Below are 21,298 nucleotides of genomic sequence, written 5' to 3'. Positions count from 1 at the left end.
ACACTATCCCTTATATTTTAAGACAAGTGCACAGGAAATCTAAAATAGCCACTTGTCAACCACTTACTAAATACAATTAGGTGATTTGAATCTGGTAAGTCTAGCTTTGTTGACATTGAAATGCTGTGAATATTTCTAGGGTTGGGCGATATGGACCAAAACTCATGTCTCAATATGTTTTCTCAAAATAGTGAGATACAATATTAATCTGGATAATTTTATTTCAAATGAAGTCTGACCAGAAAGACAATTCTGGGTTAAATTTGCTGATGCTAAATGCTACACGGGCTCATTTATTTATATTACAGCTGATATGTGCTGATATGTGCCACTTTTGGCTTTTTCACCTGTAAGGGACAGTATGTGTGAGTTTTGTAGTGTAGCTTGTTATGGTGAAGGTCTGGATTAGAACACACTCATTAATCCAGCTAACTGAGCTTTACATACAGTCATTTGTGTAGTTTTGTTCTTATTTTGTGTGATTTTGGAGTGAATTTGCATATTTCTGTTGTCATTTTGTTTTTTTTTTGTGCAGTTTTGGGTTATTTTGTGTGGCTTTGTTGTGGTTTTGTGTCATTGTGAATTTTTGGATGTTTTGGAGTCATTTTGTGTATGTTTCGTGTCGTTTTGCGTGTTCTTTGGAGTCACTTTGTGTATAAATTTAAACTTTAACTTCACTTAAAGTTATGTGATCAATATGGCACCCACCAGTGATATCATTATCAGGGACTTTAGGCCTATTTTTCCTTTTCAAGTCTAAGTTTATATCCAACCACTTTAAAGCTGCAGCCTTTAGAAAACATCTGATAAAATATTCAAGAGCTTCCAAAAGGTTGATTGACTCCATTTACAACCTCTTAAAGCAGCAGTACCTAAGCACTAAGCCACGGAACATTTGGTACCCTTTTATTTTGAAAAGTTCCTACCGGTACTTCCCACTACTTATGTGCCTATGCTAGTGATTCCTGTGCTTGATGTAGCGTCAGCCACGCATGGAGCCATACACACAAACAGCCCCACACCCACCCAGCAATGAGTGCAACGCAAGAAGCACCATACACCCCTCCTGGTCTGTGAAAAAGACACAAAAAGACAACAATATACAAAAAAAATATTATAATAATAACAATAATAGCAAACTAGAACTGCAAGCAGTTATGAAAGGGGGCCAAGCCTTCCCGCGCGACACGGCCCCCAGGTTTCGCGGAGCCTGTGTAAGTAAGTCATGAAGGATGACGGGCTCGTGGCGAGCGTCAAGACACAGGCCAACGTGCCATTTGTTGTGAACAGGTGGATATGAAGTTTTGGAAGATGTGATTTAAAGTGTGAAAGTTACAGGCCAAAATGCGTTTGCACCCATTATAGCGCCACCTAGTGGTGCACTTTTTGGTATGGGTGATCTGTGTGCTCTTCTATAGTTACCCTGTGAATTTACAGCCCTCAACATAATACTTCTGCTGAAATAAAGGTTTGTTTATTTATATGTTATGTAGTAATAAGCCACGCCCACTTTGACCAATCACGATTAACTTTGAGATACGGTCCCAGGAGTGACCCAAGGTCATACCCACCAAAATTGGTAAAAATTGGTCTTGCCATTTAAGAGATATAAATATTTGTTATTTGTAGCGCCCCCTAGTGGCCTATATTATTCAAATTTGGCGCATACTCTCACAATCACATGCCAACTAACGATCTCAGATTTGGTGTTGTTAGCATTTAATTTGACCGAGATATGCGCCAGGTGGCGTTTTCATTGCTAGAAAACTTTACTCATTAATAATTTGTGCATATTTTGCCCGAACAAAATTATTTTCTCAACTTTAGATCAGGTCCAACTGAAGACTCTACGTGCCAAGTTTCACGCTGATTGGACAAAACCCCAAGGAGGAGTTCGAAAAAGTAGGTTTTCCAGTTTTTGCAATTTTGCTCTGAGAAAAGTTTAGGCGGAAATGGGCGTGGCCTAGCCCAGGTGATTCAGTGCTATTCAAGGAATCTGTGGATATGAAGGTTTTAAATTTGCAACAAAATGTGTGGGAGTTATTGGCCAAAACGTGTTCTTTTTGCAAGCTTTCAATATACCCTTTGTTACCCAAGGCTTATTGTCTTTTCTTGCTACATCATTCAATATATAATATATATATATAATTATAATTATAATCGGAACGATTACAATAGGGTTCCTAGCACCGCTGGTCCTAGGAACCGCGTATGCTTGGCCCCCTTATTGGTCCCCTAATAACACAAATGGAGTCCAAAAACTCACTAAAATGACGTCAAAATACAAAACAACAAGAAAAACACCCAAAAAGACATTAAAAACAGCAATAATGGAAATCAAACAAAAATCAAATGTTAAATGTGTAGCACATGTTCGATAGAGACGCACAGAACCTCACGCTGAGATCAATCTGTGTGTTTTTTTTACTGATTTTGATGCAATTTCATACCATTGAAAATTTTAATCATTAACAAGTTTTAATAGTAAATCCTCATGAAGCACATTTGTACTGATTTTGTTAGGTTTAGTTTCTTGTTGTTTACATTAAAATAGGAAAAGTCAATAAAATGAAATTGGATGAACCCTGAAAATTTGAAATGGAGGAGCCTTTTTGATGATTGATTGGTGCACTTCTTGCCTTTCCTCTGACCTTCTGACTCTGTTGGTGAGCCGAGGGAGCGGCGGAGCCTCATTAGTGGAGGAATGCCTGCAGAGGGACGGCAGACGAACAAGGAGGGGGTCTGATCCTGCGTGCAGACCGGAGCCGTTCCTGGCCCGAGTCAAGCGAAAAGGCAGCAGGTGGACAAACGCAGCAGCCACATGAAAACACGGCGGATTAGCAGATTAGGCTTCCTCAGAGGAGGCTGCGGCTGCCGCCACACTGAGCCACATTGTTTACATCCGTCGGCACAAAAGACTGCACTGTAAAAAAACAATTAATTAATCTCGATTCTATATTTCACACGAGAACCAACGTTTTTGATGAATTTAGTTTGAAATTGTTTTTCTACTGTAGCCTACATAGTAGTTCATAAGTTGAGTCATACGATGCTATATGTTGTACCAATTCTTGCCCTGCCCACATCCTCTACCACCGAGAGTGATCGACTGTCCACTACAATTATTTATCCACTGACTTTGTTCATTTATCACTCATGGACTTATTAATTATGGCTCTGAACCCCGTCATCTTGTCCAGTGTGGATTGAAAACACTGCCTGCTCGCAGCATGTAGCAGCTAGCACTGTCCGAGTGTCCAGGCTAGCTGCTACATGTTTAGCATTGAGGTGGTAGCGGAGGCTAGGAGAGCTTTGGTGATCTACAAACTCTTTCTTGCACAATTTGCACACAACTGTGCTTTAGTTTTCCATTTGACATTTTTATTTAAAACTAAAATGAATGTTTGCAAAGCACAGCAGTGACTTCTCCTCAGGTTCTCCTGTTTCTTGTGTTGTGGTCTGTGCATCAGTGTTATGGATGTATCGGAACTCGTGCTATAAGAAAGATTCCACACTGTTTGGAGTGCAATTAATTAATCACAATAAACGCAATAAAGTCCCAGCAATGGTAAAAATGATTTTAAACTGCTGGAAAATTGTCTTGAATTTGCTTCAGTTTGAATGGTCTTGATGGATGTAACGGTTGAGTGAGGTTTAGCGTGATGATAACGGGTTAAAGTAATCGAATCTTGTGATTAATTCGATTAAAATGTGAATGTTTTACACAATAACTGATATCTGAGTGGACTTGAGTCTGTGAGCTATAGCAGTCGTCCAGTTTTACAGTGCAGGACCGTCTGCTCAGGACAGATTCCATCCATCACAAACACTGCGACCTTCCCCAGCAGGAGAACACGATAATGAAGAGCGTTTAACGCCCTCTTCCAGCCCCGACTCCTCCGGCGCAGTCAAGTTACAGGCCAGGAAGACGTGACCTCCCGTCTGCACAATGAGAGGGAAAGATCCTGAGCTCCATCAGATCAGCGGCTAATGAAGCGCGACCTGGAGCGTTGGAAACCCACGATTTATCCAAAGAAAACAAAGGAAAGGGAAATCCTGTCTCTGCCAGCCTCAGTGTGGCACTGAATGGACGTAACATCAGTTCACACCTCCTGCTCTCCTGCTGAGGAACATTCCTGTGAGTCCGTCTGAGCGGCGATCTAATGAGGGGAGCCAGTGATGGGCAGTCGTACACGCAAACACGCACAAACGCACGTTTTAGCCAAGTGCTCAATTAAAAAATAATTATCATTTCACGTTCTAATTAATGTGAAACATTGATGGAAAGTACATTTCTACATGACACAAAACTACTCCAACATGGAGACACTTTTTAACTTTTTATTTTATTATTTAGACTGTTCATTTTTACCTATAATCCATAGAAGGAGTTTGAGATTCTTGCCAATATACATAAATATATATATAGAGAGAGTTTCGCTTCACAAATAAGGAATGAAAACAAATTTTCCAATTTAACTGTTTTTATTATTATCATTTATGTAACATACATTTGAAAGCTGCATCATGGACCTGCCAAAATAAATCCAAAATGAAGCTTGGAATGTTCAGCACCTACTGTAACTTAAAGAAGGAGAGAGTAAAGTTGCTCTAATTAAGCAGTGTTATTATCTATTATGTTCTACACTATACACTTTAATATAAGAGATACACTTTAACATGGAGGGATAGACTTGCTGGCAGTTGTAAATCCTTAAGTTAAACAACAGGTAGGAGAGAATAAAAGGATCCATCTGGATTAAAAGTCCAACATCGTAGATTATGGCATAAAGAGTCTTACAACGTTACTCCGCAAACCGCATTCGCTGATTGCCGATGTGCTTTCGCGGTCGGTTGATGTCGATTTTGTTGCAGGGTAGGCAGGCGAGTAGATTATCACAACACCGCTCAATCTTCCATTTTATATCTAGACACTGAGTGCAGGGTTTGCTCGTTCTCTGTTCCAGCCGGCTTGTTTTCTCAGTGCATCACTACAAACAACAGACTGGTGACTTTATGGACTAGGGAGTCCATGTTGTAAACAAAGCACTCAGCTGCTACGGGAAGCAGGAGGGTCAAATGTCATCGGCTGCTGGTCCTTTGAATTTTATATCACAGTTTTTATTATTTCCTAGTAACTGTGTTTTTTGGCACTTAAAATATGTATATTGTGTAAGTTATATTAAAAATTGAGAAAATTGTCATGAAAACTTTTAACCATGCATTTACCATTTCATTTGTATTTATCATTTAGACTGTTAGTTTAGCTTTTTCCTATTTTATTAATTATTTTCCCAGTTTTTCAAATCAATTTTATTGTTCACTATTATTATTTATTCAACATTTGTTTAGGTATTTAATGTATCTACTACTATTATTTTTATATATTCATATAAATTCATTCATGTATCTTTGACATTGTTTTTTTGTTATTATTTTGTTACTCAGTCCACTGAGCCAATGCAACAGAATATTACTGTATGTGCAATGGCAGGACAAAAAAACATTTTAAGTCCACTTTTCAAATAACGGGTTGGTGAAGGCACCAGTTGAATCCCAGTTTCTCTGTAACATCACACAGAGTAAATCTCAGAATGATGTGATTGGTTTTTGAGCCACAGGGGTGTCACAGTTCTACTCTCCCTCAGTGGGCGGAGTCAGCTACGATGCGTTGGCGTGGACACGTTAATTAGCTGAAGGTTATCAGGCGTGCGTCGTTTTTTGTGACAAACATCAACATTCTTTAGAGAGTGACCAACATCTGCAGCTCCAGAGCAGAGACAGCAACAAACATGTGATTATCTGATCTGAGGGTCACATGATTAACAATCAGAGCATTAACACAGGAAACAACAAAGTAATATATTGTTTTTGGTGTTGTTTTGTGTATGTGTTGTTATTTCTATGTGTTTTTGGAGTATTTAGTCAATATTTGTTGTCCTATTGTGTTTCTGTAATTTTGTATGTTTTTTGGAGCGATTTAATTTCCAGTTTTGTTGTGTGTAATATTCTGTCATTTGTGTATTACACAACAACGCCTTCAAGTGAAACAGCAAAAGTTTTGTTGCATTTTGTCTGTTTACACGGCGTTTTGGTGCTTGAAAATGTAAAAAACGCAAGAAGTGATGCTTTTATTTTGAAAAGGGGATGTTTGATTTTTAATTTGAAGCCGGCCCCAGGATGATTTTACATTCCGCTAGCAATGCATCATGGGACGGTTGAGTAAATTCAAAAGTGTTAAATGTTTTGGTGTTAGCAGAGTTAATTTTACTCTAATAGAGTCACATTGTTTTTATGTGACTCTGGGGGCAATTTTCAGATTGTGAAAGGTTGACATATAGTTATTCCACTACTTGAAGTCTGAAAACCACCGTATCGCCCACCAAAACCTGATGTAGCAAACGGCAGTCGCAGATGTTCTGATTGGGTTCTATGTTAACATTTAGATCCCTTCAGATCTTTGTGCACACGGTTTAGGTGAAAATAAAAAAAAGTTGAGGTTTTGTATTCATTTCGACACTAACTATTGTCTGTGTGCGTTGATTAAGAGAGCACAATTTTAACAAACGAGTTCTGTTCTCTGTTATTGTAAAGCACTTTGTGATGTTTATCTGAGCTATATAAATAAATGTTATTCACTTACTTACTTTTAAGTATTAAATTGCCTTTAAAGATGACAATAGTATCTACAATTGTCTTCTTGTAAAATGCTTGGGCTTACACTACTTCTGGTTCATAATGATTCTCTTTTTTAATCTCCACGCAGGAGATGCTTGCAAAGGTGGAATATGGGGGAGTGCAGAAGTACATTAAAGTTCCACAAAGGGATGAATGCTTCCATTTCCTCCAGTTTCTTCAAGAGGGTTTGTATTTATGTGCAATTTAAAATGGTATAGACTAATTACCTATGAGTGAACAACTTGAATTGGTGGTTTTAATAGTTCATTACATTTCAGTTCTCTTAATTTCTTTCAGTTATGGACAAATTCAGCTTTCAGTCTCAACTCTTCACAGAGGGTGTACTTATCCTGACTGATACCTCACACACTGACATTGATTCAGATATCTTTGATGAGCTGGTGAAGTCAGGGGTTCGAGCTTTCAAAGTTGGATACAGAAAGCAGACGACTACAGATCTGTAATAAATGGAGTATGTTTCTCCAAATGCTTAAATGTTTCAACTTCAAAATGGGTAAGAAATTATAGCACTGAATACCAGGTTGGCCTGTTCTTATGTACTGGAATGTCCAATGATCTACCTGTGTTTAAGAAAATGTGCTGTACTGTTAGCACACTGTACTTTGATGAACACTTCCATGCATATTGTATTGATAAAAAATGAACATGCTGTTATTTGCATGGACCAGCTCACATATGTCAGACCCTTTGAAATGAAAGTGAGAGCATGTACATTGTTACATGTTTTAGAAATTGTTTTCTAATTGTGATGCATGTTTTGAAATAAATGTATTTCACAAAACCATTGCCTCTTAAATCTTTATTTCCCAAGGAAATTCTAAAAGTTAAAAACTAAATTTATACCTTTTTTAGTGTTATTTACAAATAACTCTTATGTAGTTAAAAGAGAAAAAAACTCTTCGAGAGTTAATATTTAGACTCTAACACTGAGTTAGTGTTACTAAGTGTTAAATTATTAACTCCAGACAGAGTAAGTATTTTGACACTTAATTAGAGTTAAGGTACCAACTCTCCAAAAAGAGTTAAATTAACACTTTCTGGTGTGGACCCATAGAAACACTAAAAGTGTTGAAATCAAATCTGACAGTGTATATTTGGGCATGCTGGATTTGTTGTGCACCATGCATGTATATACAGTATGTCCCCATATAGTATACATCCGGGTATTTCTTGCATACTCAATGCACTGATTGGTCATTATTCTAATGCTGACATGAATGTTAACAATGTGACCGTCAGATCAGATACATTCACTTTGTTTTGATAAAAGTTGGTCATCACTGAGTAAAACTGTGAAATTGAAACCTTAGAAATAAACGCTTCGGCCTGGTCTCGTCCAATCAGCGGCTGATGTGGGGGTCAGGGTGAAGACGTGTTCGAGGTGATCCAAGAACAAACAGCTCTGATTGATTTATTGGACGATAACCCAGAGACACGTGATGTGTGTTTCCAGCTTCCAGCTTGAGTTTAACCACAAACACAGAGGCTGAGCCGACTGATCGGGCAGAGCCTCCAATTACACACAGGCCTGTTGGCACAACACTGGGTGACATTTTAATCACAGCCCTCAGAGCACCTGGACATCCATATGCTGAGCCAGGGCTCTTTAGCCCCGCCCTCAGAGGCTCAGCGACCAATCACAGTGTCCCACTGACCAGGTACAGAGGTGGGCAACTTCTATCACCGCTGGGAATCAAACATGTGATGGGCTGACCCAAGGGTCATCATCACTTAAAAAAATGACCAATATGCTCATTAACCCATAAAAAAAAGAATACTCATTGTCCGCAACACAGTCTTATTTCATCACAAACCTCACTGAGACCAAAGTCATTAACATAATTAAAACCCTAAAACCATCTCAGACCAGGGATGTATTTGGAATGGACACGAACATGCTTAAAGATGATTAGTTGTCGTTTTGTAATTGAGTGTATTTTCTAGTATATTTTTCAATAATTTAGCATGTTTTTAGAAGTAATTTTGCGCGTTTATTTTGGGGGCCGTGCAAAATGAAAACGAGAGCCGCTTGTGGCCCTCGGGCCGCCAGTTGCCTATGTCAGATCAGGTACATCAGATTTCAGCAACCGTTCTGCCTCTGAATGTTGACTATAGGCTTGCACAAATCTTCCTAAAGTAGTAGTGAGAAACGCTTTGTGTGCAAAACAAAAGTCAAACTGCTGACTTCAACACAGAAAACACACAAAGTGGCCTCAAAAATTAAAAAAAATTGTTTAAAATTACACAAAAAAACTCGCTAAATTAGTTGACGTTGGAACACCCCCCCAAAATAACATCACACACACAAAAGACACAATACACAACTACAAAAGAACAAAACACATTTTAAAAATGACACAAAACAAAATCTAAAACATGCTGAAAAACCACAAAACTCCACCAAATGACAATTAAGACACAAAAGCACAACAAAACAACAACTAAATTACACCAAAAAAAACTGAGAAGAGACACAATAGGAAACGTTTACAAAATGGCATCAAAGATACACAAAATTGCAACAAAACTACACAAAAACCCTAAAAGATGCATTATGAGCTCACAGAAAAAGCTAAAATATTAAGAAAATTACACATAATGCAAAAAATTACAAAACAACAAAGAAAATACACAAAACAAACCCACAAAATGGCTGCGAGAAACCGAGCAGAGCCTGGCATTGAGTACTGACTAGTTAGCATTAGCAGTAGCTGAGAGAGTCACACTTGGCTCACTGTCATGGGGGACTCTAATGAGCGTTTAAATCTACCTTTAGGAAGGTTTCATCAAACTAGTCTATACTCAACTTGTTACATTCTGTGTCTTTTGTGTATGTTGTGTGGTTTTCTAATTGTTTAGTATCTTTTTTTGTGTTTTTGCCCCTTTGTTGCTGAAATTTATGAACCTATTTTGTAAGTTTTGGTGTCAATTTGTGCCCTTTTCGAGGCTTTTTGTGTATTTTTGTTAATTTGTGTCTTTTTTATTGTTTTCATCACCAGTTTTTACCACAATATTACAGAGTGAACCCAGTGTGACACTGATTTGGTAAACTAGTCAATACTCAATGGCACACGGTGCGATGGGAGCAACAAAGGAGCTGTAGGTACGTGAAACCACTGCATCCGTATTTAACAGAGTGTAAGGTGTTCTCTACCTTCTTCCGGGTCTTTGAATTGAACAGCAGCTCCGAGGACAAATGACAAGAGTAATACTATTTCTCAATGTCATTTATTCTAATTAGTCACAGTTTTAGCAGGCCTGCTCCTGCTACAAACAGCACAGGTGAGAACCACAAGCAAGAGTGTGTCCCAAGTTTGGGATTTTAACATTTACGGCATCTTCTTAGGCTGGGGGTGCCCCGTACATTGGAAGGACTGGCGCAAATGTGTTTTGGCTGATTTAACATCATGATCCAGTCCAGCCGACTGCATCATGACCTTGGGGTTATGTGAACGAAGTGTACAAGTGTGTGTCTGTTGGAAACCTGCATGGGTCTAAAGCAACAAAGCCTGCAATAGACTAACTGAAAAATACAGAAATAAAATAAACATCTCTCAAGAGCTTGCTTCTTCCTCAGCTGGTTTTGACCATGCAAACGCACACGCACCGGCGCGATGAAAAGTGGTCACAGAATGTGACGGGTTACAGATTTGGATGCAACACCCCCTGAGCACAGACCGAGCATGCAGACACATGGACTGCTCCATAACCTCCACCTGACCTCGCGCCATTTGTTCTGTTTACAACCACAACACAGAACAGGTGGTTCCCACGCTAACAGCAACACCACAAACAAACCAGTGTGTCCGTCTCTGTGTGTGTAAGTGTGTGTCTGTCTGAGTCTGTGTGTGTATTTATAATCAGAGCCCCAGTTTGCACAGACAGTTAACTGTGGACTCAAATATGAGCAGACTGAATGAATGTAGGTTGGTTTGTTTGTAGGGGTGGACATTTTTAGACACCTCCCAATTCTAATTAATTATGAATCGATGCTTTGCGAAGCACTTTTTCACACCATTGTTTTTAGTTTCTCACATTAACCACAGATTAATTGCTGTTTTTAAAAACATAGCATTTGCGTTCAGACAGGAGATGAATTTAGTTTTTTACCAGAGGTGTAAAGATTGATCTTAAAAACGATTTGATTCAAATCATGATTCGTTGTTGCTGATTCGATTCATGGATGATATTGGTTAATATTCAATCTCAAATGATTCAGTGACTTGAAATTGATTCTGCGATAAAACACTTTAGGATTCGTTCTCTCTCAAAGTCAGCCTCGTTTGGTTGGTGTGAACACGCACACAAAATCTAGAGATATACCCATCACACTGCTTACACACCATTTACACTGATGGCCAGGCCCCCTCAGACTCATTCTCATTCCACGCACATAATCTAGCACCAGGTGTTTCCATGCAGGCACACCTGCTAATACTGTATCATGTTTTTCTGCAGTCTGTGCCTTCTCCTCGTCCTCCTCTCTCCTTTCTGTTTCAGGTGTCTTAATGCTGGAGCTGACAGTTCTTGATCTGTGGTTCCTGGCTCAGCTAGTCTGTAATACTGATGTTCTATCTCTCTATCCTGTTCTGTTCTCCTCTTTCTGTCCACTAACCCCAACCAGTCGAAGCAGATGTTCTCCACCTCTGAGCCTGGTTCTAAGGGAGATTTCTTCCCATTTTCTCGTTTGCGCTATATAAATAAAGTTGAACTGAATTTAATTAAATAGAGCAATCAAACAGACAAATTCTAGAGCGATTGTTTGTCAGAGCTTTTCCAATTGAAGCCTAGAGCGATTAGGAGCGCCATCAACACAACCGCTCTCGTAGCAGATCAAACACAGGAAGTATTGGCGATGACATAGGGCTCTATTCTATCATGCGTGTAAATCAAAAAAGCAATGGAGCTGTACCATTTTTGGCTGTGCACTATTCTCCCCCTGTACTTAAGTCAGTCACTGCGCACCTCCATCCCAGTTACGCATTCTGGGTTGATCGGCCCTGAAATGTGGGCGTTCCCATTATAATCTGGCCTTGCTATTCTCCCGTCTGCTTAAGTTCTTTTCCCCTTACGGGCTTCTGAACCTGGAATATGTGCAGCGCCCCGATAAGGTGAAACATTATATTGCACTAGAAGTATGAACTTACTAAGAGACTCCCATAAAGAATCTATTCAAACTGACACTGTCACACTGTCAAGGTGGTGGGGGGAGTCACACAAGCACAACAAAGGATTGACCATCAGCATCACCACTTATAAACGGGACAAAATGTGTTACATTTAATTACATGCATCGCAGAGCTGATCCGCTGCTTCAGCTCGGTAAATGAAACTGACAGAAAGGACTCTGGTTAAAAAATGGTTAAAAAAAAGTTGGTAGGTATGTTGGTTTGAATATATGTTAGAAGGCAGGAAAATATTTTTGTTAGTAGGCAGTTATCTTGGGAGATAGACATGTATGTAGGTAGGTTTATCAGTAGGTAGGTATATAGGTAGGTTAGTAGCTGTGTGTATTTAGGTATGTTAGTAGGTATGAATGCAGGTAGAAATGTTTGTTGGTAGGTAGGTAGGTTTGATAGTAGCTCAATATTTTCGTAGGTGTGTAGAAATGTTTGTATAGATATGTGTGTAGACATATTGCTGGTTAGTGGTAGAAGTGTAAAATTGGTAACTAACTATTAGGAAACCAGAGCTGGGGTTTGGACGGTTATGAAACACGTCAGTTTTTAATGAAAGATGATGTGGTGTTGATCTAATAATTCATGCACACGCACACACACACAGACACACACACCAAACCTGCTGGTCATGTCTTTGATTGTATCCAGAGCAGACCATAAATAGACTGCAGAGCTCCTGCTCCTCATGTTAGTGTGTGTGTGTGTGCGTGTGTGTGTGTGTGTGTCTCACCTTACTCTGGGAGCAAACATCCTTCACAAACAGCAACAGACACACACACACTGAGCGTAGTCCCCACATGTTCTCCACAGTTCATCCAGCGACCTGAGATTATCTGAACTCCATCACAGCTCTGACAGAGAGACACAGAGAGAGAAAGAACTACTACACTGATGGGCTGAGTGAGTGAGTGAGACAAACCCCTCAGAGCTCACCAACCATCAGAGGGAGGAGTTAGAGTAATAGAGAGAGAGAGAGAGAGAGAGAGAGAGAGAGCGAGCGAGAAAGATAGAGTAGGTGGAGACTACTGTTACTTGATTGAAATTGTACTCAAGTACAAATAAGTCATACATAAAATACTCAAGTACAAGTAAAAAGTAGCTCAGTTAAATAGTACTCAAGTAAAAGTTGCTAGTTACTTTCATTTTGGTAATAAATCTTGCCATGGTCCCCGCGACCCTGATAAACGGGAATAAGCGGGTATGAGGATGGATGGATGGATGATGGATGGATCTTGCCAAGGTTCCCTTGCATACAGTAAACATCTCATTTATGAACTTATAAAGAAAGAGAGCAAATCTTTCACAATTGGAACAATTATTGATTTTCCACAAAAGAATCTGAATAAAATAAAATGTTTGTCAAAATGTACAGTTCTTGTAAAATATAAAATAACACCAATGACATTAATTCAAAGTAAAAAAAAAAAAACAACCTCAGACTGAAATAACCAGCTTTCAATGCTGTTATGCACCATGCATTACGTTTAATATGCGTAATGCATATGCTTTAAATAATGATCACCTGACAATATATCCTCAAAATTCTATTCTTTCAGATCATTTCCTGTTACCATTTGAATTTAGAATATCAGTCTGCTTAAACTCTGAGAGAAGAGTACACTATAGTAGATCACTGTCAGAAAAAGCTGGAGCTAGATTTAAAGATTTAGCTCCATCATTGCTTACCTCTGATACATATGATATCTCAACAGAGAGTAGCTATCAATGTCTAACGACAGAGAAAATAGATGATCATATCAATAGTGCAATGTGCAACTGCACACAGCTCTGGATGCTGTTGCTCTGCTTAAAAAGAAGATGATATGTCATAAAAAGGTTGCCCCCTGGTATAAATCTGAAGTCTTCTAAATAGGCATTGCGAAAATTAGAAAGGAAGTGGCTCTCCTCAAACATGGAAGTTCATACTGCCTAGAGAAAAAGTTTGTTAGCTTATAGAAAAGCACTCCTCAAAGCTCGAACCTTCTATTATTTATCTTTAATAGGGGAAAACAAAAATAATTCTCAGTTTTTATTCAATACTGTCGCTAGGCTCACCAAAAGCCACAGCTCTATTGAACCCTCTATTCCTGTCAACCTAAGCAGTGACGACTTCATCAACTTCTTTACTGATAAAATTCTAACAATTAGAAACAAAGCAAATGTTCCCCTTGCAGGAGGGACATGTTTAATTTCTTAAACATAGCAGCTCCTGAAATAACCCCAACATGCAGCTTTTATTTACAAAGGTTAAAAAAATCTACCCTCAATCCAAGTGACTTGTCAAATTATAGGCCAATATCCAATCTCCCTTTTGTTTCCAAAATTCTTAAAAAAAAATCACTGCAGGTCAACTATGTGATCACCTACATAGGACCAATTTATACGAGAGCTTTCAGTCTGGCTTTAAATCCCATCACAGCACAGAGACTGCCTTAGTAAAAGTAACCAATGATCTCCTCTTAGCCTCAGACAGAGGGTTTGTCTCAGTTCTGTGCTCTTAGATCTCAGTGCAGCTTTCGATACAGTAGATCATCGTTTATTGCTGCTGAGACTGGAAAGTGTTTTTGGGATAAAAGAAACAACGCTGGGTTCAAGTTAATCTCTCCTCAACTCACGCCAGAGTTATTCATGGAGTTCCACAAGGTTCAGTTCTGGGACCATATACATTATATATGCTTCCACTAAGTAACATTATCGGAGACCATAATATACATTTTCATTGCTATGCAGATGATACACAGCTTTATCTGTCAATGAAATCAGATGAAACTCATCAGCTATTAAAACTCCAGGCTTGTCTTAAAGACATCACATCCTGAATGAGCTGTAACTTTCTCCTTCTTAACCAGGATTAAACTGAAGGCAAGGCAAGGCAAATTTATTTGTATAGCACATTTCATACACAAGGCAACTCAATGTGCTTTACATGATAAAACATTCAATTGTTAAAAATCAATACGAACAATTAAAATCACCAGTAAAATCAATTCAAATCAATTAAAATCACCAGTAAAATCAATTAAAATCACCAGTAAATTCAATTAAAATCACCAGTAAAATCAATTAAAATCATCAGTAAAATCATCATGACATCAACAACATGACTAAAAATCTCTCTCTCAATCATACGCAGTAGAGAAAAAAAGTGCCTTTAACTTTGATTTAAAAATATTCACATTGGATGCTGACTTCAGCTCTTCTGGCAGTTTGTTCCACTTCTTTGCAGCATAACAACTAAAAGCAGCATCACCATGTTTACTGTGAGCTCTGGGCTCCACTATCTGACCTGTGTCCATAGATCTGAGAGACCTGCTGGGTTCATACCTGACTAACATGTCACTGATGTATTCTGGACCAAACCCATTCACAGATTTATACACCAGCAGCAGAACTTTAAAGTCTATTCTGAGGCTGACTGGGAGCCAGTGTAAAGACTTTAAAACTGGAGTAATGTGTTCTGACCTCTTTGTTCTGGTTAAGACCCGAGCTGCAGCTGAAGTGATTTTATTTGGTCCAAAACACCTTAAAGAGGAATTATCAGATCAAATAGTGTCTCTGGATGTCATTACTCTGTCACCCAGCACCACAGTAAAAAAACATAGGCGTTATCTCTGATAATGTTGGCTGCCAACTCTGAACCTGGTTCTGCCAGAGATTTCTTCCTGTTATAAAAAATTATTAATAATAATAATTTTCTTCCCACTGTCGCTAAATGCTTGTTCATGTGGATCTTGTTGGGTTATTTCTTTCTTACTATGAATTTTATATTGTTAAGCGCTTTGAGATGACTTTTGTTGTATTTTGCGCTATATAAGTAAAGTTGAATTGAATTGATTGGTAGGCTATGATGTGATGCATTTGATTGTTGTCTGGTCATTTCATTTCTTGTAGTTTCACAATCATTTTAAAACAAAAAAATATGAATTTACTCAGTAACGGTTGGGTGTAGTAATGTCATGATTTACTTTACTTCTTAAAAACATACTTAAGTACAGGTAAAATTAGTGATTTAGCAATATACTCAGAAAAGTACAAATACCCGTAAAAGCAAATCAATTACAGTAACATGAGTACTTCCACTTGTTACTTTTACCTCTGATTAGGATTAATAGAATAATATAAAATAAAATACATTTGGATATGAATTAAATATAAACTCAGTAAAAAAAATTGTAAAAATAAAATAATATTTCAAAATTTAAAAAAAACTTAGGGATTTTAAAGTCTAACACATAACATATGATAAAACTATTAAAAAACATAAATTAATAAATATATAGCAATATTAAATATAATCAAACATTGAATTGCATTGATTCATTCACTTTAAAAATAATAAAACTACAATGTACATACTTCAATACTGTACACAAACACATTATATTTTAACATTCAAATACACCAAAAATTGTGGTACATTAACTTTTATTTTAACATTTGGCATCTCATCTTATATCTTATCTTACTCACTGAGCCGCCCTGTGTTAACTATCGGTGAGACAGTGCTGCTCCCTACAGGACCTAAACGGAAACTACACCTAATTTCACACACACACACACACACACACACACACACACACACACACACACACACACACACACACACACACACACGTTGCTACATGCCTACATAAATAAAAAATAATCAAATGAGACAGGGTGACTATAGAGATTCAACCTTCATTATTAAAAATATCTTCTTAGCCCCGCCCACCAAACCACTGCTGACTGAAAGCCACAAATCAATAATCATGAATAGTAACAACACTCATAGCAGTAGCACATCATGTACCATACACATCATTTATTGTGTAATTATAAATGTAATGTAATGTAACCAACATTTAACTTATTAACGTAAAACGCTCAAAATCATAATTCACTGAAGTCTGAAATAACAAATACAGCGACAGCAACTTTCCTACACTGTCATCAACTTCCATTAACGTCACATTTACAGAGGAATGCAATAAGCCAGTGTAAAGCACTATAAACCAGTGTGGAACACGGTAAACCATGACCCAGTATAAACCAGGTTTAACCAGTATAATTCAATTTAGACAGTATGAACCAGTAAAAAAAACAAACAGTAAATACAGTGTAAACTAGTACAAACAAGTTTAAACAAGTATAAAACAAACCAGCAGTGATGTGCCGTGACCACTAGGGTTGGGTAGGCACGTTGCAAATCGAAACCACTAATGACAATTTCATATGTTTCTGCTGGCAAGTCTTCATTCAATTCAAATCAACTTTATTTGTATAAAGCAATTTCCAAAAAAATCATCTCAATGCACTAATCAAAACATAAAATTCATAATAAGAAAGAAAAAACCCAACAAGATCCACATGAACAAGCATTTAGCATCTAACAAAATCAACATTGTAAAACACCATTAAAGAAACATAAACATTTATGTTTATTTAATATAGCCTCCATACTCTCCCAACAAGATATATCACATGACACGGCAGCACATCTGTTGTTTGTGTTGGAAACACAGAAACACGGAGAAAATAACAACAACTCGGAACAGCCTCAGTGAGGAGCATCCACAAAGTCAATCCTTCCTTTTGTAGCTTTCACTGTGGAAATTATGAAACATTTTCTGACCTTACCTTAGCTGAAGGTCTGGTAACTCAGGTGTTGGTCTCCCATCTTTTAAAAGCTGTCATTTTTCCTCAAAAAGAAGTTTCTCTATCATCTCTAGCGCTGTCATCATGACTGTAGTGTTATCCCGCCCACTAGCTAGAGAATATAGCAGCAGCGGTCACATGGCATCAATTCACTAATGTACTGTGAACTTACGTATAGCATTAAGCACAGCGCGGTTATGTCCAAAGGCAGCGTAGACAGCTGCCTTTGGACGTAAATGGCTGTCATCTTGGGGATCTGACTGCGTATGCGCAAACACGTAAAAACACGCAATGGGTTTGGAGGCAGAGGAGCAACGTGCCAGGAGGGGGCGTGGCTTCCCTCTGCCTTACAGCGGAGTGAGACTGTGCAGCTGTTCCAGGAAATAGCGCTGTTTAGTAGTTTGGGCTATGAAACACACAAAATGTGGACACTTTCAAACTTATAGGTACTGTAGGCTTTTGGAAATGAAAAAATAAATAATTTATAATTATATTATAATTAAAACAAATAATCAAAATATCAATTCACCCTTGGGTAGGCACTGCCTACCTTGCCTACCCTGACGGCACGTCACTGCAAACCAGTATAGAAGCCATAAACCAGTGTTAGCCAGTATAAACCAGTTAAACCAGTGTAACCCAGTACAACCCAGTATAACCCAGTATAAACCAAGTTCAACAAGTGTAAACCAGTGTAAACAAGTTAAATCAAGTTAAAACAGAATAAACCAATACAAACCAGTATAATCCAGTGTAAACTGTACAAACAAGTATAAACCAAACCCTCCCTGTCCCACATGGCCCCTCAAATCTGACCATTGTTCATCAAATATGATAATATATGCATGTGGACAACATTCATTTATTTCACAAAATAATAAATCAATCATGCAAAATGTAGGAAATAGGTGTAATTAAAACATGTGGAACATATTTTCAACTTTTATTCAGTTTTATCGCTATCATTGTGTTCCTTAATAGTTGTTGTTTTTTTCATGAAAATTAATTAAATAGGATTTTTGTTAACCCAGATAATAAGCCAAATCAGCATTATCAGTACGCATGCGCGATTCCCGGGTCAATATATCCGGGTCAGAGTTCACGACTACCCAGCGTGTCAATAAAGCCCCTGTCTAGCGGAACAACCTGCTACTTATACGGACTTTTAGGCATTTACTTTGCTTAAGGTCGTTTTAAGGCAATATGCCAGGGTCCCATTGTTCAGTGCGTGGTTGTTCCAACGGTACACGTGGGCTTAATACGTGGATGAAAGAGTTTTGCCCCGTTCACGAGTGCAATAAAGGAACCTCACGATGTATATGCGACCCGCCATACGTACTCATCCCATTTCCTACTGAAAGAAAAGATCCAGAACGTCGTGCCGAATGGATTAAATCAGTAAGTTTGACATATACTGTACTACATTAAAGCTAACTAGTAAACTAGTATATAAATATTATATTGTGGTGTACATGTTAGAGAGGTGTCTCTCACCCAGCAGGTTTCGGGGGTTTGTTGGCGTCCTTTTCTTTCTCGCCACAATATGCCCGATCCCCCCAGGATCAACTGTCAACATCGATCTCGAGCAGAGATTTATAATCAAGATTGACAGCCTCTCGTTCCTGCTGTTTTGTCAAAACTATAGGCGCTTTTTGAAATGACAATGCCCAAGCGAGGGCCACCAGTTATTTCTTCCTCTTCCCAGTAACAACGTGTCCACGTCTCTTACAATATTCTTTTAAAACATCCACTTTACAACGCTCAAAATATTCAATATCTTTGTCAGACTCGGCCATGTTTACGTTTTATGATACGAGCTAGGCGGGAGCTGGGTAGTCCTGACCTTTGACCCGGACCAGCATGCTTTGCGCGCAGCGAGATGCCGAATCCGCTTATTGTTTGCTAGTGCACCAACCCACTGTCTGTACTGGTTAGCAGTGTTGGGAATGTTACTTTAAAAAAGTAATTAGTTATAGTTACTCACTACTTGTTACAAAAAGTAACTGAGTTAGTAATTGAATTACTCTATAATAAAAGTAACTCATTACCAAGGAAAGTAACTATTTGCGTTACTGTTAAAAAAAAAGTTGCTTTATGTCAAAGAATTCAGATTTTTTAGATGCGTGTGTCGTTGTGAGGTGCTTCATTAAATTTGAGTTGCTTACAACGGATGTGGACAAAGTCTTCTCTCCTGGATATAATGAACACTTCACATGCACATTCTTACCTTTGACCACAATTCATTTAAAGTAGTGTTTGTATCGCCATCTTAAAAATGCCAACTTTTCATTGGACTGCTCCACGCTCGCCATCTCTGCTGCTTCATCAAATCTGTAGTGGTTGTGTGTGTGGCGCGTGTGTAAAAACACTGGCTCTGATTGGCTACCATGAAACATGACGCCGCCTTCGTCAATCATAATCTCTCACCTTGTTTTTAACCCACCTCCTCACTACAGCTGCGTATGAAGCCAGGGGTGCTTTCAGAAAACACTTTATTCAATCAATGCATGTAACGCACTGCATTTAACGTTCAGTATTGTTAACAGCGTTGTAACGGCATAAAAAGTAATTAGTTAGATTACCTCGTTACTGAAAAAAAAAATGCCTTCACCCAACGCAGTTATTTTAAATGCCGTTATTCCAAACACTGCTGGTTAGTGACATCAGGTGGTAACTTTCCCATGACTTTTCATCACTACCATATAAGGTAATAGAATAAGAATTTTAATTTGCCCACCCTTTTCACAGGTGTCTGAATAAGAGATGAGCAACTGAGGCAGTGTCCTTGTGAAAGTCTGCATGTTATTAAATAAGTGGTCTCGGCTCTAGTCTGGGCGGCCATCTTGGATTATGTCGTCACCAGCGTGTCAACGCGGTAAGTCGCGTATGCGCAGAACACATTAAGTGTTTACAAGATAGAGGAATTATTTAATTCGGCATTAAAATCGGAATAAACCAGCCACCTAATTCAGATTAAAGATTAATTCTATATTAAATTAGCATTAGGAATTAAGTGTTCACAAGGTCAGTTTAAAAAGGAATCAACTGTTATTCTGCTTTAAAGAGGAATTAAAACTCCCAAGTAAACGTGGCCATTCTCTCATATAGTTATCACCACATCCCACTGCACACCTGAATATTAAACTAGAGGCATTTAAAGATAGAGTAATTGGAAAGCCTATTGAGTTGATCCGCACAACAAAACTGCCTGTGAAATGGTTTGTTTTATAGAGGCTGCGTGCAATATCTGCTGAAAGCAAAGACAAAAGGAACATCTTCCCAAAAGCTGACATAAGTGATGAAGCCATACCTAAGATCATTACACAAGAGGTTGTGAAGTGAATATATGGTTGAGGGCTGCAGACCATGTCGGAGATCAAACAAAGTTCAGGAACTTGTGCTGAAAGCTATCAGTGAACATTGATGAAATGCTGTCAATGTGTAGGAGACCAATGCTGCGTCCGAATAGTCCCTCCTATCTCCTTTCCTATCCACTTTTACTTAACCCCGTGGATGACTTCACGGGGTTAAGGAAAGGTGTTAGGAAAAGGCCATCACTTTTGTTTTGACAATCAGACGCTCTTCCACTAGGTGACGTAATAATACAACGGCCGCAAATCTTAGTGGCGTCTGCCGTGGTGAAAAAACTACAAATTTGCAAAAATTGACTACTAAAATACTATTTAAAACACTTTACTGATATGATCTAAAAAATCACACGGTTTGAATGTAATTCAAAGGAAACGAGGCTACCAGACGTCAAGGAACAAAAGTGAAACTAA

The 21,298-nt window shown here is 38.4% G+C and overlaps 1 protein-coding gene across 1 annotated transcript in view; it reads right to left on the bottom strand.

Moving 5' to 3' along the window:
• LOC114470160 (olfactomedin-like protein 2A) overlaps positions 1–12,774 on the bottom strand; it is a 39,691-nt gene extending 26,917 nt beyond the window's left edge. Inside the window, exon 1 of the mRNA XM_028458178.1 lies at positions 12,610–12,774. Coding sequence (XP_028313979.1) covers positions 12,610–12,678 — 69 coding nt within the window. The 5' untranslated portion in view covers positions 12,679–12,774. The remainder of the gene's footprint in view (positions 1–12,609) is intronic.
• Between the last annotated feature and the right edge of the window lie 8,524 nt (positions 12,775–21,298).

Source organism: Gouania willdenowi, chromosome 9, assembly GCF_900634775.1.
Source record: "Gouania willdenowi chromosome 9, fGouWil2.1, whole genome shotgun sequence".
Taxonomy (NCBI): Eukaryota; Metazoa; Chordata; class Actinopteri; order Blenniiformes; family Gobiesocidae; genus Gouania; species Gouania willdenowi.
The sequence above is the reverse complement of the archived record's forward strand: the minus strand, read 5'-3'. Positions and strand labels throughout refer to the sequence as shown.